Source organism: Pomacea canaliculata, linkage group LG4, assembly GCF_003073045.1.
Source record: "Pomacea canaliculata isolate SZHN2017 linkage group LG4, ASM307304v1, whole genome shotgun sequence".
In the NCBI taxonomy this organism is placed as follows: Eukaryota; Metazoa; Mollusca; class Gastropoda; order Architaenioglossa; family Ampullariidae; genus Pomacea; species Pomacea canaliculata.
In genome coordinates this window covers 29,195,666-29,213,547 of record NC_037593.1, presented here as the reverse complement: position 1 = coordinate 29,213,547, position 17,882 = coordinate 29,195,666, and the positions used below count along the sequence as shown (strand labels likewise).

The following is a 17,882-nucleotide window of genomic DNA, read 5'->3' as shown; positions in this document are numbered from 1 at the left end:
CTGACAGTTTGCCAGAGTACTAAAGGTAAGAATTTGGCACCTTGCTTTGATAATTACACCTGCGATACCCTTCAGCATATTCCGGGTACTCAACAATGTAATCAGCTGAGTTCTTGGCATCAACGCAGGTATCCAAACACATGCACTGCAAGTGTAAACATTCTCATAATAGCTTTCTATCTATCTCTTGCCCACACGTGCACTTGCTCAACTTGATAATAACATGAACAATTATTTATTCGTGTAACAGATTCAAGACTGCAACAATTTGCAGACCGAGAAGTAAACAACCAACCTTCAGCTGATCACTCTCCTCCTTGGTCCCTAATTAATAACAATTATTGATATGTCTAACTCTAACCCTAATCAAGCATAAAAACAAAGACAAAACAGGTCTTACGAGATGGGGATGCCTCCTAGAAACGACATCAAACTTTGTGAACACTTGTTCAACATCGTTTCCTTTAAAAAAAACCCCAAGTTTTAACTTTATAAACAACTGTCAGTCTGTTGCTTTTAAACAATCATTTGATTCTTGTGTTAAATGATAAATTTCGAGATAAAATCACAGTAAGCCGGAATATTCACGATTGATATAGGAAAAGATGATACAGTGTAGCACAGCCTAGTCACAGCACACGTGAGTGGTTCATCGTATCTAGAACACGATATGCGGAAGGCAGAGAGCCCAACACTCTCCTTTCGCGACTTGTTGATAAATCAGACATTCAAGTTTGTTCAGATGGCAGAAGATATTTCGTAGTCACGGACCTCGAACCAGTAACTTCATCTCTGGTCAGCAGCAACCACCAGCTACCGACCTGACCAGTCTCTTGAGGACGAAGAAAAATTCGCCTAAAATCTGAAAACACAAAGAGCTGTTGTAAAACTTAGACAGAGCACAGGTACAATATAATTGAACATTCGTGTTCGCATGGAAACATCCAGACACAAATGAAATCGATGCTTTGAAAATGTACCTGCAGATGTCAGTAGACATGACAGAAAGAAGAGTGGGGTGAACAGATGAAGTAATGTGAAGAAGAAGGAATGGAGTTAGGAGGAACACGTACGAAGAGAAGGGATGCGTGAAATAATGGGCGGAGGTAAAAACACAAAGAGTTGCAAAGGAAAGGCAATTCTTATATTGATCGAGTAGTAACAGAAGAACTGCAGATTTTTAAGCTGCGAGAGAGAGAGAGAAGGAGGGTAAGGGAGCAAGGATGCACAACTCCCACAACACACGATATTAAAGACCTTTATCCCAGTACGTGAAGCATTATCCCACAAACTCCACGAGGATCTGGCGTGCAAATCCCACCGAGTCCTTCTCGGGTGGATGGTGAGCAGTGCTCACTGACTGGTAGGCGGCATCGTATTTCAGAAGCGCGTGCAGACACTCTGACCGTCTGTAAATTATTCCACTTCGTCTGTCGCCACCCGTCCACGTGAGGGAAATGTAATCAGTGCATCCAGGCATACCCGTGATTTCAAGTCCATATGTACTGACAAAAAGCTACTCATGCATGAACGGGTCTTAGAGCTCACACCTTAATACAGGTAACAGTGTTATTTGTGGACAGGATTCATGCTCGATCCATATTTCAGGTGTAATACAAGTTGAGTATACACATTCTTATGAATGACTGATCATATATTATTTTGAGTGGGAAATGTGTTTTCGAGTTTAAACATGGATTGCACGTGAGGTCTTCAGCAAGACTTGCCATAAAGCCAAATTTTAGGACTTAACTACTTCCAAAAATTGCCGGTGGCTGGAGTGCTTGTGAGAGTTTGAGAATGAATCACTGGTCTCAGGTGGCAAGTCGGGTATTCACACCACACTTATCAAAATCAACATGTAAGCGACCGGCGATATAAGAATTATTCTTAAGATCTCGAACCCAGCTTGCAGGTCGCGAGATAAACCGGCACTTTCACTGTTTTGATTGACATTATCATCACTGATGAAATCTTGATATGTAAGTCTGTGAACCTTAGATATCAACATTCAAGAAATAAGACTTGGAGGACGTTGGCACGGGTTGTGGTAATATGAAAACCTCTGAAGTGCCTGCAAATATGTTTCTGAAGAGCAGTAATAGCTAGTGATAACTTATTCTCGACATAAATCTTTTCGTCTGCCAGTTTAGTACTTTCTTTCTCTTTCCAACATTTATTTTATTTTATTTTATTAAGTATAACATTTTATTTCCATCACATAACACTGAATGCCAGAGAAGCAAATTGCAGTCAATACAACTATATGTCAGCTAAACAAATTATACATATTATGCTTCCTTTATTTACAATAATTCCTTGAGTATACATGTGAGACATAAGCATATGCATTCATAATTTCTGGAATAAATTACCAATTTAGTTCTTTGCACTAATTGAACCAGTTGACAGAGGTTTAAAAATAACGGAAATTTTCAAAAAAAACACTATAGGAATGAATCCTCCATACAAAACATTAGTTCTCATCCAGACTGCTAAACGAAATGATGACAAATTGTTAGCAACTTCAAACGGGAACCAAACAACTTAAAAATAATTTGTCGAAAGGTTACCAAGAGAATGGGGAAGGGGATAGACAGTTTGTTTACCGAAAGAAATAAAAATGAAGGGAAACAGGAAACTGAGCAGAAAGATTTCTTTTTAGTAATTCTGGTCTTAATTTAGGGCTTGGGTGGAGATTTCACTGGAACATTTCCTAAAGACTTCCTGTGTGATGAGAGTTTTACACCGAATGAGAATAACAAGGGAGAGGGACATTTTGTAATTACACTAGACACGTAGGCGCATGCGCACTTGCACATTAGACACGTAGGCGCATGCGCACGTGCAAAAAAAAACACTCTCACACACACACAAACGTAAAAAAGCAGAAGGACCGATGAGACTCAAAGACTGAAATGAACAGAAGGAAAGACAGAGAAATGAATAACAGCTTAACTAAAAACAGGCAGACAAAGCAAAAAAAAAAAAATAAATAAAAAAAAAATAAATAAATAAAAAGAGAGAGAGAAAGAAAGAGAGAAAGAATATATAGGGGATGGGTAAGGAAGGAGGGGCCTCTCTCATATCGTAAATGAGTTTCACCTGGTGGAGAGACAGGAAAACATCAGGGTGTGGAGCCTGTGAAAATAAAACTGACACCAACAAACAAACAAGTGCCTGGCAAGAGTGGTGGAGGTGAACAACTGAAGTGAACGGTGACACCAGCGTTAGGCCAGTCGTTAGTATGTAGATTATGACGAAAACAACACACTTTTAAGACAAACCAAAATATACACGGAACAGGTTTCTTGAACATCACCTGCACATACATCATTCTTTCTCCCTCATTAGTGTGAGAGAGAGAGAGAAGGAGGGAGAGAGGGAGAAAGACTAAAGGAAGGGAGGGGTTGGTGGCTGCCTATCACGATGTTGCAGAGTTTTATTCCAAATACTGTCTAAGGATGTTTTGACATTACAAGCCTCTTAAATAAAAAATGGCTTATGGAAAGGAAATACCGAGTGAATAACTATAAGTGTAAATATCTTCGACAGCTGTTCACCTTTGCTTTCTCTCAAAACACGTCCAGAAATCAGGTGAGCACACCAACTAATCCAACCGCACAAAGTAAACTTTATTTTATTCCTGCATGCTTTACCCCATTCGTTATTATAAACAATATTTCGTTAACCAGACAAGTCAAACCTTCAGTTTTTTGGGTGTTTTTTTTTTCATCTTCAAGAACTTCTGAGATGGTTTCGGACAATTCTACACTCCTTCAACCTCCCTCTCTCACCTGTGACGGTTTGAATCCGAGTGGAACTCGAGACCTTTGAATATTTTTGATCTTGAACTGACATCGGGTACAGGATTCCGTTTTGGAAATGCCATGCATCCTGCAGATTGATTCAGAGAGAGAGAAAGACGAGTCGTTGGAAGTGAACGCCGGAAGTAGGCTGTGAGAGAAGCGCATGGCAAATGTGGAGAAAATGAATACACGTGGACAAGAGCTGTTACAGTGAGAAATCTCTTCAATATCCGTCTTTTACGACAATATGGTGAAGAAATGTTGCTAGTGATAAGTCTTGAGTGTCTTGGGTCGTAGTCATGAAGAGAGATTAAGTTGTTTCCCGAGGGGAAAATAGGAAACTCAAGAAGGAGTCTCGTTTCCGTAATAAAACAGAGTCGAGACCCCACGGCCACTATTTCACCCCAGAGCATCTTTGCCACCCATTTATTGCCACAGTTCTAGGGGTAAACAACGTCTATAGGGTCTGAACACAGATTTATAACTTTGGGATGAAGATACTTATCCTTGAGTTGCCCCAGGGTAACAAGTTACCATGGCTTTATAACAACAGCTTCTGAAGTTCTTGTGTGTGTGCTATGGAAGGTACTCGGTGTGCAAATGTTGGTGGCAGAAGGTTTGTGGCGTCTGTTCTATGGACTTTGGTGCCTCTAGTTACAAGAACAGTTATTTTTTCTAGAATATGCGAGTTAATCTAAAACTAGACAGAAGCCTGAAAGACAAAAATCCTTCTGAGACTGGTGGAGTGGGTCTGATGTGGGTTCAAGGCCGTGCTCTACATCCCCAGCACCCAGAAGCCACGAGCTGCAGCAGCAAGAGGAAGAAGCTGTTATTGTCTCCCCATAAGATACCAAGTCTTGCCAAGACTGTCACGTGATACCCGCTGAACGGAGGCAGAAAGAGGAGGATGCACCACAAACACTGGTCTTACAACAGCAACATGTGGAGTAAAAAAACTAACCCAAAGTATGTACAAGTGAACTAAGCTCAGCAAAGCTGGAATAAGCTAAACTGTGCTAACTTTAGCTACACTAAACCGAACGTCAATCTTTTCCCATGATGCATCATCGAGTATCCTCCAAGGTGTGGAGCGTCTTCCTTTCCAAACCCTCCATGTCTCTTTACACTTTGTACCTCTTGCATAAATATTTGTATTTAAAGATTGTATTTTCTAATTTGTTGTATGTTTATGATTTATTTTCAATATATGAGTAATAACATTTTCAATATATTTCATTTGTGTATCTGACCTGTGTCAGTATGTTTTTGTTGATGTTTTTCAACTAGTTTTATTTTCAGCTCAATTTCTATGAAATCTATTGTCAAATTATTTATCTTTTAATTTTGAGATCAGGGGTTAAATGCAAGATAACTCGCGTGTACACTAAGTATATTGCACCAAATCAAATTATTAACATGTTCTGCTATTACAGTTGAAATTAAGTGCTGTTGAATACGATGTGTTCATCATGACCTACAGCAAAGTTTCTGTTTATGAACAGGTTCTGATCCTTGATGATATACATCCGCTCAAGATGGAGAACCAATAATGGAAGTGTCGAGGGCCCCGATTGTCGGTGTACAGCGCGAGCGAAGTGAACACTGCTCTGCTCGAGAATTTTCCACAAATCGCCGGCTGCAACCAGTCCAACCAGGTTAGTGTCACTCGAACTGGTTTCTGTGACCTGCTGACCTTTATCTTCCAGCAAATATGTTCCACTGTCATCTTGACAACTCATAAATGTTTTTATGTGGTTTTTTTTCCACCTCCCTCTTCCTTGTTACTGTGAAAGTCTCCCCTCTTCGCCGAAAACCTGGAGAAGTCTGGCGATGACTCAGAGGATAAGAGTTTTGTCTCGCGATCCCCTGCGAAAGAACTCGCTTCTTTTTGCCTGCTCCTGGCACCAACTCAAAAGTGCGCGCGCTACTATCCCAGGCTCCCTGCAAGATGACTACATATGTTAATAAACTGCTTTAGAAAGACCCTTCACGAAAAAAATGTAATTTATTTTTATTTATTCTTTTCTCATAATCGATTAAAGAAAGTGTCACTTTCGTGGTGTTATTTTTTTTCTTTTGTTTTCTTATTTTGGAACTGTTGTTTATTGAGAGGAGAGGAAAGAGAAGTTTGTTTAAAAAGGAAAAACAAGACATGTGAAAATGGGAAAAAACTGTGATGCAAATGACATAACGGGCTGTTTGGTAAAGTCGATGTTTCGAGGGTCACGGGGTTACGGGTATCGAGGGACAAATTTCTTTTGTAAGGATGCCACTGATGTGAGTTGCCGCACCACGACCTCTGTGGATGCCGTCTATTTTAAACTTCGCTAGTACTTTTAGGCAGTTTTTTTCCAAGGCAATGTAGAGTAATAAAACGTCTACTCGAAATCTTTAAATTAAATGCAAAATATATCTAATACACATTGCTTTTGCTTTGGTGTAATCAAATTATATTTCGCTCAAAAACTTTTCTATACCCAAACGTACAGTTTATAAATGCGTTGCTGATAACTTTCAAGAAAGAAAATATAAAAGAAAGTAAAATAAAAAAGTAAACAATAATGAGAAAACAAGCTGATGGAGATAATGTTATTGTCTGGATAAAACTAGCTTTTGTTTTTCATTTTTAAAAAGACACTTCTCTTGATTAAAGAAAATAACGAAATAAGCAAAATCGCTAAATAAAACGATTTTACATAAGTTCGCCTTAAATAATCTTTTCTTGGAGCACCACTTCATGGAGTCTTTCTGGAATTTTGTCGTTGACTAGGTGCTAACTTCGACTAATGCTTCACTCTCTCTGTCTGTCTTTTGAAGGCAAATTACCAACATGCTAAGGAAATAAAAAAGTTTGCCGGGCAAACACCGCAAAGGTGGCTTTACTTACCTGATGATCACGATCTCTCCGCCTTAATACCGTGTCTCCCTGCCTCTAATGCCTTCCTGGTATCGCATCTTTTGAAGTGTGGACGGTACGCCTCCTTCGTTAGGCGGGCCCCAGTTGGCTTTAGTAATTGTTAATGAGCTGCCGGCATGAATCCTGCGCCTACAGACATCAAGGAGCATGTGGTTTGCAGCAAATGCACTTTACATAAAAAGACCGGCGACGGAATTCACCGCAATTTTTTTTTTTTTTTATAAACGAGTCTTAATAAATGTAATTATAAACGCGACAGGAAGTGATATTTTATGAAAGTGTACCGCATGCCTGCTAGAGTTGTCATGAATATCTTGTCCCTGTCCACGATTATCTTTCTCGCTGAATTTTCATTCTGAAATTTTGTCCTTTTACACTTTTCCTGTGAAGAATTCTATAAAAAAAATATTTTATATTTCTTTCGGGCGTTGCCTTGCAAAATCACGTGATTTTACTTTATTTATTCTTTGGCCCAGAGTTTGCTCAGGAAAATGTCAAGAAAGTCGGACAGTCTGATGCAAAGCCAAGAATCCCCAGTTAGCGATCTCACATTTGAGAAAGTCCCAGCAGGGCAACAGCGAATCGAGGAAAAATCGTCTGCAACCCCTGCTGCAAAAGTAGAAAAATGTAAGAAAGACAACAAATAAACAAACAAAAATGTGAAAGAACCCAAATCTCTCAGACAGTCAAAATAAAAATGGAGTAAATTCTTAAGTCTCAAGTTATTCTCCTTTAAAAGTGAGGACAGCCAAGAGTCAAACTATCGATAGTCATCGGCAGAAGGTGTTGGACAATGTATGTCTCAATCTTCCTCTCGGGGATTTTTTTATTTCAGAATAAAATTTAGGAAAATTGTTTAGGTAAATTGAATATATTTACACAATCGTCAAAGTCCGGGTTCAAGCTGCTGGTAGTAAGATAAAGTAACTGTCCCCAAAGCTTAAAACAGTGTGTGTTTGTTTGCTAGCGACATTTTAGTGTTTATTAATGAACTAATTGCTGATGACATAACACTCTTCTCTGTGTTGATCTTTTAAATCAGCTAAATATGCTATGTAAAACTAGAAGAGGTCTTAATCTTTTCTTGTTAACTTAATGAAATTATTTAAATATAGAAACAGTTGACATTGAAAGATAGAAATGGTTCTCTACTTATAGTAGTAGTATATTTTAACTGCATAATATTATAAATGCATACAATACTCTTGAATATTTTTCAACCGACTATGTATTTTCATAGATCATAAAAGAATTACCAAAGACTGACAAAGGAGTTAAAAGAATATTAAAAGTACCATCGGGTTCAGACAATCGTTCCCCTTTAAAAACATAATTGAAAGAATTCACACATTTGCTGCAAAAATATTTTAGTGTATTTACAATAACACTTAATGCCATTGTGTATGGTAGATATGGCATTTCCCACTGTTTATTAATTATTTTGCTATATGTATAAAGTGAAGGCTCTATGTTACTTACCAGAAAATGGTCTACCTAGACAGTTTACAAAATACTGTATAATAATCTTTTAAATAATTAAAAGGCGCAAATCTCGTTGTATATATATGGTTTCGAGTGGGTGGGTGTGAGAATCATGGGGGTTGGGGGCTTTCAGTTATTTCTGAAGGAAATATGTTGTTACTAGTAAGAGTAACAAAATTAAACGTTTCTTCTGTCCGTCTATAGCTGTTGTAGGTTGTAGTTCTACTGCATTTTATTTTTTGTTTAGTTCTGGAAGACAAACTAATGGCTGATCATCGTAATTAATCATTAAAGTTTGCGGGCCTGTGTCTGTGTGTAATTTTAGTTGTTACCACTTACAATTTGATGACAAAATGACAAGAAACATTTTAAACTAGTCAGGGAGCTAACCCAGACAGCTCAACTTGGCATCGCCCTACGTAAGCTGTAAAAGAGGTTTTGGCAGAAGACATTTGTTAAGCAGGGAGATGATGGGTAAGTGAAGTATGTACAGAAGGGCAAAGACTTCACTTTTTAAAACCTCAGTCACGTGGGGTTTCTCCCTTCTCACCCTGAATTTAACACTTTGTGAGCTAGATGTCAGTTGGTTTCTGTTGATGTTCAGGGTTAACATGTCTTAGTGTAGTGCTGCTGCTTCTTCTGCAATACTGTGCACTCAGGTTTCTTTCTGCTTTACAGCTGGTTCAATTTTTTCAACATTCATTAAGAAAGGCATGCAGCCAGCTCGCGAAATTGCAATCGTTTGGAACCTGGAAATACTGAATTAATCTTTCCATCTTCCATTTTAGTACGTAGTTGCATATTATAGTTGGTAATCTATTTTTTCTATTCTTGTCTGGTTCTTTCTGCTTTTTACCGGCCTTCATCAGAGGTTTCCAGTTCTGTCGTGTCATTTCCAAACTTTTTGCCCGTTGCTTGTCCTATGTAGCACCGGGACCTTAGCTATGTCTTCATACCTTCAGGTTTGGTTTACCTTGGACCTAGAGACCCTGCTCTAGCCTTAGCAAGGTATCCGTACCCTCAGTTGTTAATTAACAGTACGCAAGAAGACTATCAGCCCACCAGCCAAGCAATTTGTCCAGTTAAAAATCATGAAAAGGTCAAGTGCTTGACTAAGTCACACGCGTGTCAGTTGTCGTTTGCGCATGCGCAGTGTCGAATCTGACTAATGTTTATAGAATTTCAAAGTAAAATGCATGCTGAAAACAGAAATTTATACAAAACAATTTAAGTTAAAAGAAAACGAGTGCATTTGCCTACAGAATTAGTCCAACAGAGGTTCACAAAGTAAAGGTCAGGATGTCTCCCTCGCCAACACTAATGCTTGCTGCATCACGTGACTTTAGTCGGATGTCCATTAGCGTGTTGTATTGGTAATTATTTATGTTCCACCCCTTCTCTCTCCTCCTCCTATCGGTTTTTTCTGAGGGACACGGATCTTGTGCTAAATTTGTTGCGTCTGATGTAATCCGTAAGATGTTGGCACGAGACCTGCTGTGGGATGATGGGAACCAGAGGCATGTAGAAAATGGCAAAGAACTTTGCTTCTCCTGCTTTTATGGGGAATTTCATGCACAAGTGTTTCACAGGGCAAGTAGCTGGGAGGCTCAGAGTTGTCTGGGTGTTTTCTCCAGCTTTCTACTTACTATTACTTTACAAGATACATATAAAGAACAAAGAAATTTTATTTTCCGGAAAGAATAGGTTTTTATCAAAGCTAAATTTAGTTTGCAGCATCTGTGTGAAGAATATTACTAGAATATGCATTGATCATTTACATTCATTTTCAGCCACTAATACGCTCGCGGGCGTTGACAGTTTACAAGAAAAGTTGGGAAGAAAAGAGATGAGAAAGGTAAAAGAAAGAAATAATGAAAACGGATATACGATGTTGACGAATGATATCTGCTCTACTAATAAAAGGAACAGAGTTGTGTTACCCAGAGAACAAATACCATTGATACGACTGCCAGAAAACATAAATAGCTCACTAAGAAAACAAAACAGTTGTACCTGTGTGGCGGAAATGTCAACAGAAGAACCAGCAGCAGTCTGAAAAGAAAAATGGAGCGAAAGACGAAGGGAGGTCAAAAAAGAAAAATAAATGGACTGACGGGTCCCGAACGCCGACTTCATTTGGCTGGGGCTCAAAGAATAGCAAACACCTCTCGCGCATGTCTTTTGTCCAAAAATAAAACTAAAGCAGTTCAAAGGTCAAGCTGATCTGACCGTGTAACAGATTTCTCCGATTTCATTACAGTTTTTAATCAGTTAACATAACACTAGCATAACTTTAAAAACTTTAAAAGTTTCTTCTTCCAGAAAATCTTCCCGTTAAAGTTAGTTTCATCCTTTCCTCAAAGCTTCTTTTTATTTTTCTTTCTTTGTTTTGGTTATATGTCCAAGCACGTGCATGTCTTGCTTTAGATAAAATAAAAGCTCTTGAATAATTTTAGTTTGCACCTGCTCGTCCCTAAGAGTGTGTACATGTTTCTAAATCATTGGACGAGAGTGAGTGGGTGAATAAAAAAAGAAAAAAGCAAATAGCAATCATCACAAAAAGACTTTGTGTAAACAACAAAAGAAAAACAACTTTATTAAAGAATTGTTAGCTGCGTCACATCATCAATAGCATTTTTTTTCGATAGAATACACTGACTACGCGAAAACTTCATAGCATAAAACGATCGAGGTATATGTACATATCATCCAAAGCCAAATTGAACTTTGTGTAAGGATTCAAACCCTAGACATTGAAACAGAAATATATTATCGTCAGCGTAACTGTATCCATAGCAACACTAGCATCTTGGTTTTTGTACTCACATAAACAAAATATATAAATAACAGTAACAGTGCGTTATACTTCCACATGAATCCAGTTCAAGCTCTGCATGTATACAGAGAGTAGGTAGCATTCTCAAGACTATGTACATCAGCACCATTGAAAATAGGTTTAACTCCAGGATTAGACCTCGGGGAATATGCGACATCACAGAGCAGCAACAGTCCAACATGCTTACAAACATTTTCTTGCTTTTGTCATGGAAATAACGGAACAGACAATACAGAAGAAAGCAGAGAAGGACCGAATGGTTGTGCACCAAAGTCTAACAGTGTGTTGACAAAAAAAAAAAAAATAAAAATGGTTTAAATTTCAAATCGACAGTTCGCTTTTGATGTTTATAAAAATAGGAACGCAAGAAAAAAAAATTATTTTAAAAATATTTTTATAAATCGCTTTCAGTGAGGTATTGGCATAGAAGAGGGAAGGCGAGGACCTGATCAAAGACAAGCAGGTCTGTACAGCAGTGAAGATTCTGGAAAAAAGAATGGAAGTGAAGAGTTGGAAGCAGAGAATCGTCAGGAGCAGCTTTTGTTATTGGAATCTCATCATTTCTGATTCCATTCTTCAGGGTCAACAATACGAACTCGCTTTACCTAAACCTTCCAAGATGGACGTTCGTTGATTCGTTGACATTTACACAAAAGCATCGTTATGCAGGCACACTCACAAACACACATACACGAGTGCAGTTTCATGCATGAATACATGTAGAATCATTGTTAATACACAAGCCATCAAAAGATAGTCCACCCCCGGCATTGTTTTCTTGCAGAGAAATAGAAGGAGACCCACAATCATTAAGTTTAAAATGATGTAACTTCGGGTGTGGTATTATACCCGACAACCAAATGTTAAGAAGCAAAGCCCCGGTTACAAACTCGTTTCTGCAAATCGGTCATAGACCGACTAGAAACAATTCTTTACAGATCACGTGACGACCTACAGTCGAAAAAAAAACTATTTCTCTTGGTAAGTCAGCAAGAAATTGTAAACTCTAAAGAGTTAAACTTTCAAAACAGAGACTTCTCTTCGTTAACTCACAGTCCTTACATGAGAGAGAGAAAGAGAGAGTCGTTAAGTTGATTATTCCAGACAGTCACATTACAGGAGTGAAAAAAAAAATTAATGGCGTCTTCCGCTGCTGCAGAAAACATTCACAGACCATTGCATTATTTTGACATGTTCAACATTTACAGTTTTCACAGTGCAGACCCATTATAAACGCTTCGTAGCTGTCTTTCGAATCGAAAATCAAACTAAGCTATTTTAAACTGTCGATATTATTTGTAAACATACAGCTAAACTTGAAAGAAATTCCCAGCTAAAGCTAAAGCAGGCACACTCTCTTAGTGCGAAAATTTCCAGCTAAAGTCAAATTTCCAAATTATTTTGCGAACACCCCATCATGAATTTTTTTTTTTTTTAGTTTTTTGTTTTCTTTTTATAAACATTTAATTAAAGAACAGGTCACAATGGCTGAGTTTTAAATCAACAAAAAATTTTTAAACGTTTAACTCATGGTCATTAGATGATTTTTTCAGAATTTTTAGAAAGCATGCGCAGTGTTGTCTCAATGCACGTGTAGTGTATATGTGGGTATGTATAATGCTACGTTTGAATTCGATGTAGACAAAAAAAAAAAAAAAGATTGTGAGGAAGATGGATATGGACAGATGACTGTGCAGGGAGCCTGCCTGCGTGTATGTGCGTCTGATGCAGGAATGTCAGGAGGAGGAAGAGAGAAGCGAATAAACTTTCTTACTACGGACAGAGTGTTGGCTGTATTGCACTCCCTCACGACTGTCTCTAAACCACTGTCAACTCACCTTGCAAGCACACAAAGTGAAGCACACATACACACCTACCTACACTTGCACAAACATGGATGCAGGCTGAACAGGGGGACGACTCTAGAAGGAGCTACAAGCCTACAAGAATGGCGCGCGTGCGACGATACGGTTTAAACTTACAGTTGTAGCCAACGACTGTTAACTTGAATAAAACTGTTTAACCAGATAAACATACAGATGCTGAATACTATCAAAGCTGTAGCTTTACACGAAACCAAAGCCCTTGCTGTTCTAGGGTATTATCAACTGATAAAACATCTCATTTGTCGTCGTCGTTCACCTTGCTCCTGATAAGCTAGTTTTCTTATGATACGCGATTTGTAACTATTTTGGTAAGTTTATTTGGTCATGTTCGAAATATATCCGTATTTCTACATTTTATATTGGATTTTATATTCACAAGTACGTGTATGAATTTTTTTTTAAGATGTATAAACAATTTTTCGCGTTTTGTTTTTCGAAAGCAGTTACTGAAAACAATTTCGCTCCTGTCAGTTGGCAACTCCTGACTGCATAATAATTTCATTTGAATCCATTGAAATTATTGTCTTTTCCACAAATTCTTGTTTCATTTTTTAACTGGTTGGATAATAAGCAGTCGTTCTTAGTTCCTCTTGATCAAATCGAGGCTTTTCACGATTACCTGCAGGTGAAACTTACTTTTAGATTGCCCATCTGTCAAAGTTATATATAATACTAGTTTCAACAAGCTCTGGAAATAATTTCCATATATGAACAAAAAGAAGAAAAAAAAGCAAAAGCACGGTAGGTAAGTGTCTAGATCAAAAGGACAAGGGTTATTGTATCAACATGCACGAGGAAAGCCCAGCCACTAGTCACCACAAGCAGAGTTTACGCTGACGAAATAAGTCTTCAGTGAGAAATGTCTACAGACACCTTCACAAATATTGGAAGCCAAATTGCTCGGCAAACATCCTGGTGTGTGAACTGACCGCCAACATACTGTAAGCTGCAGAGCCTTTCAAATGTCATCGTGTTTCCACGCACCTTGACAACTACTCAACAAAATGTCCTTCGTTATTGGTTTCTATAGCACGCAGCAACACACCTCCATCACCCTCGAGTTGTAAAAAAAAAAAATCAGAACTTGAAAACACTTCACGGTGTCACGCAGTAACCTCTATCACAGCCACGAACCACGCCTTTCGACCAGTGCAGACTCGGTCACGACACTCCTACCAGGTCACTGTGATTAATTAACCCTTGACCCTTGGTGGCCTGCCAGAGTCTTGCCCTCGAGCAACGTCCAGACAGGTCAGCCAAACACTCGCTGCCAGTTCCGGGATAGAAAGAAGGATCTGAGCCTGAAAGGAACATCTTCACGGCTCCTACCACCGGGTTTTGCAGCAGCAACCCCAACCCTGGAGTACTGTTACTGGTTTCACATCAGTCACTACACTAACCGTCTATACAATACCAACAGCTGCATCGAGAGAGCGTTAACAGAACAAAGATCCACGTACAGCTGTTCCTCCTTCGACGTATCTAGGATCCAGAACTGCGATGGACTTTGCTCATTTTCAGTTGCACAACAAAGAGAATTATGTGGCGACAGCCGTTTGAACTGTCACCTGTGTGACGTCACATAAAGCGCGCGACGTCATAGCAACGGTACGTCACAATAAGCATGCACCAAGAGTTTATTTTAATTTGAACGAAAGCAGGAAGACATCCTTCGACAGCCAGGATCACTTATCAGTGTTGTGCGTTTTGTTAATCTTTTAGTTAGATATTTTTCTGTCGGTTATTCGAAAGAGATTGTCTTTTTGTATTTTTTTTTTTAGAGTTTCTCGTTCAGATTACTCCATGTGTGGAAAAGGAAGATGATAAAAGTAAGGCACAGGGTTGCTGTCTCGACAGCGACAACACATTTTTCTTAAACATGATCGAATAATTTACAGACACAAACATTGGAACATATAAATGAGTTGACTTAAATAACATTTTCTTTCCGGAATAAAAATTATTTTGCCTTTTGCATAAGTCAACAGGCGATAGAGTTCCTTTGGCTAGAAAGTGTGAGTCTGCTTCAGAGAGATAGATAGACAAAGAAATAAAGACAGAAAAATATTATCTCAGGGTAAAATGAGATAACATCAGGTGTTTGTGTATCGTTTTTGGCATAACCGATTTCTGAATTCATTCTTTGCATTCAAGAGTTCATTGGAAAATTAAAAAAAAAAAAAAAAAAAAAAAACAAAACAAAACAAAACAAAACAAAACAGAAAAGCCTTCTATGTTTTGTAGAAGAATGTCTGCTAGCTGTAGTATCTGTCTGTCTAATCCGTAGAAGCAATAATTGTCTGTTCTGCGGGATGTGACGTTCATATAAGGCACTGGTGACGTCATCGTCACCGCCGGCACCAGTAGAATACATACATGACGTCACTAGTCTGTCACGTGATATGACATTGTATCGCTGCTCCCCCAGAGATCACGTGATGATTGTTTTTTTTTTTATCCCTAAGTGTCTCGCAGTCTGAAAACCGACTTCATGACTCGAAGAATGAAGGACAAGGGAAGGCGGTAAGCGCTGCTGAAGCCTGTACTGAAGACATCCTCGCCAACATCGTCGCTCTGCAAACATCATTCTGCATCGTCCTTTTATTGTGGCAGCGAGGGGTTATAACTCTGAAACAAACAAGCAAACAAAGCATAGAGAATAAAAGAATTTTAAAAATATTCTTTACATTATATGTGGATCTGTATTGCGGTCTGGATGATATGTAGGGTAAGAGTATGTATTAGTGATCGTTGATGTCCTGTGTTGTTCTAGCCCTTGATTCCTCATAAAACTGCTACTAATTGTCTTCTGGGATAAATAACTTCGATATCTTAAATCATAATTCATAAACTGCCATTTTGCTTTATGTTATTATTGTAAAATGCACGTCTATATGATTAGAAAAGTTCTCAGGTTAACTGCCCCATATACGAATAAGTCAGCTGACATTAGTGATGATCTGTATAAGGACTAGAAAATATCTGCATAACAGTAAAAAAAGTATAAAAAATCTATCAGCAAGGTCATCTATCTGACATCGCTTAGTTACGTGACACATTTAAAAACATAAACCAGTCTTACGAAAGAAACGGTTGGTTGTAAGCGCTTTACACCGTTACAAAAAAAAAAAAAAAAAAAAAACCACAAGAGATAGGAAAGATAGAGATAACAAATTTTGTCAAAAAAAGAACAGACACGTCAAGTGAAGAAAGAAAACTAAACAAAAGGAAACAATACGACAACAATGACAGAACAACAAGAAAAAAGTTGGACCAAAAATCAACAGAACTAAATCAGCCATCGACTCATTCTGTTTGTTTCGAAACGATGTTATCGCACCTCCGCTAAAAACTGAACAAGAATGGGGGCACCAGTGAAAAGAGAGAGACCAGGTAACAAAAACAAAGACCTGGTAAAAAAACTGCAAGGGGCACTATTCGTGCCTAAAGTGACTAACAAGAAACATTTTTAACTATGCCAGCCTCGGTAAACACAAGCGTCTGACAGATCCTCTCCTCGGGGAACTGAGATTACCATCCCTTTGGGCACAGGCCATCTCCTCCAGGCAGACCCTAATTATTCTGTCATCGAACAACAAAGCGAAGACGCAAGCAGGGAGAGGGATGCGAACCAGAAAGGTGTCGATTGTTTCAGCCCAGGTACCCTCGTGGGTTCATGGTACCCGAGTCACGTGCTGGTGCTGCATCCATGGTTCCCAAGGTTACCATAGTGATACAGCGAAGAATCTTAGCTCCCATCATGCATGCACTTGCTCAAGATAGTCATGTGACATGAGAGTGTCAATCTCCACGTCACACACACGTGCACACACACATGAAGCACCTGCGACTATCCATGGATATTAATTAGTGTAGTGTGGCATTTTCTCCCAGCCTTCATGCTTCAGCAACTACCTGGCCATTAACCAGCCTCAGACATCTTCTTGATGGACTTCCACAACGTGTTGCTCAAGAACTGTTCTCTAAACTGGCTAAAACCGTTTTAGCATGATGACTTCCGTTATTAGCTTCAGGTGAGAGAACTCGAGGTGTTCGCAGGCAAACAAGAAACTTTATGATGAAATAAAACGACGATAAATTGTTTCAACGGTTTGGAGTTGAACAAGCAATTTTAATTAGAAAAGTTATAAAATCGTGATGTGCACCGCGTTTAGCTTTCCATCAAACTGCTGTAACTAAATAAATTTAAGGTGTAAATATATTTAAATGAAGTGTTTTTTGTATAAATACTTGTTTCCTTTTCGGAATTTTGCCAGGTGGTGTCATCAATAACTGAGTGGAGAAGCGTGTTGTACTCTCCTGACACCGCCATCTTAGTTTAGTTTATCGTTGGGCGTTGTTCACCCATTTTTCTCCTTCCATTCCTCCTGCATCCTCCCGCACTGATTGACCTCCATCCCTCTCCCCCGCACACAGGTCACATAATGTTGCGCAGCTGTTACAGGATGTGAGCTGCAGGTGGCGCTCTAACTGGACACATGCTGCATTGTTTACTCCCTCTAGGTGGAAAAATAAAATACTTCGTCACGTGCCAGCAACGCGCCAAACAATCAAGTTCCGGTCCGCCCGCCGGCGGGTGTGACTTCACGCAGAGCATTGCCCTCTGGCGGAAGGAGCAGGAACTAAACAGGAATTTCATTTCGTTAGTCAATATTTCTGACTGCAAGAATGCAGGAAGTGACGTCACAGGCTCTCTTGATGTTTGTAGGTTTGTATCGCGAAAACAGATGGATTTGTTTTGTCGGACTTTAGGAAAGATCCTCTGAGGAGTTAGTTTAGTCATGTAAACACAACACTGCCACAGCTCTTAATCCTCCGTCGTCGAATGTTGATTAATATTTTCAACAATAAATAAATAAGCTTCACTTTGTTTGTCAACAGGCTACGATACATTACTCATCTTTAGGTTCTTGCATCCACAAAACTTTGTG

The 17,882-nt window shown here is 38.9% G+C and overlaps 1 protein-coding gene across 2 annotated transcripts in view; it reads right to left on the bottom strand.

Moving 5' to 3' along the window:
- Nucleotides 1–10,779: 10,779 nt before the first annotated feature.
- LOC112562043 (cartilage matrix protein-like) overlaps nucleotides 10,780–17,882 on the bottom strand; it is a 44,800-nt gene continuing 37,697 nt past the window's right edge. For both annotated transcript variants that reach the window (XM_025235014.1, XM_025235013.1), the window contains exon 13: nucleotides 10,780–15,558. In XM_025235014.1, coding sequence (XP_025090799.1) covers nucleotides 15,551–15,558 — 8 coding nt within the window. In that variant the 3' untranslated portion in view covers nucleotides 10,780–15,550. The remainder of the gene's footprint in view (nucleotides 15,559–17,882) is intronic.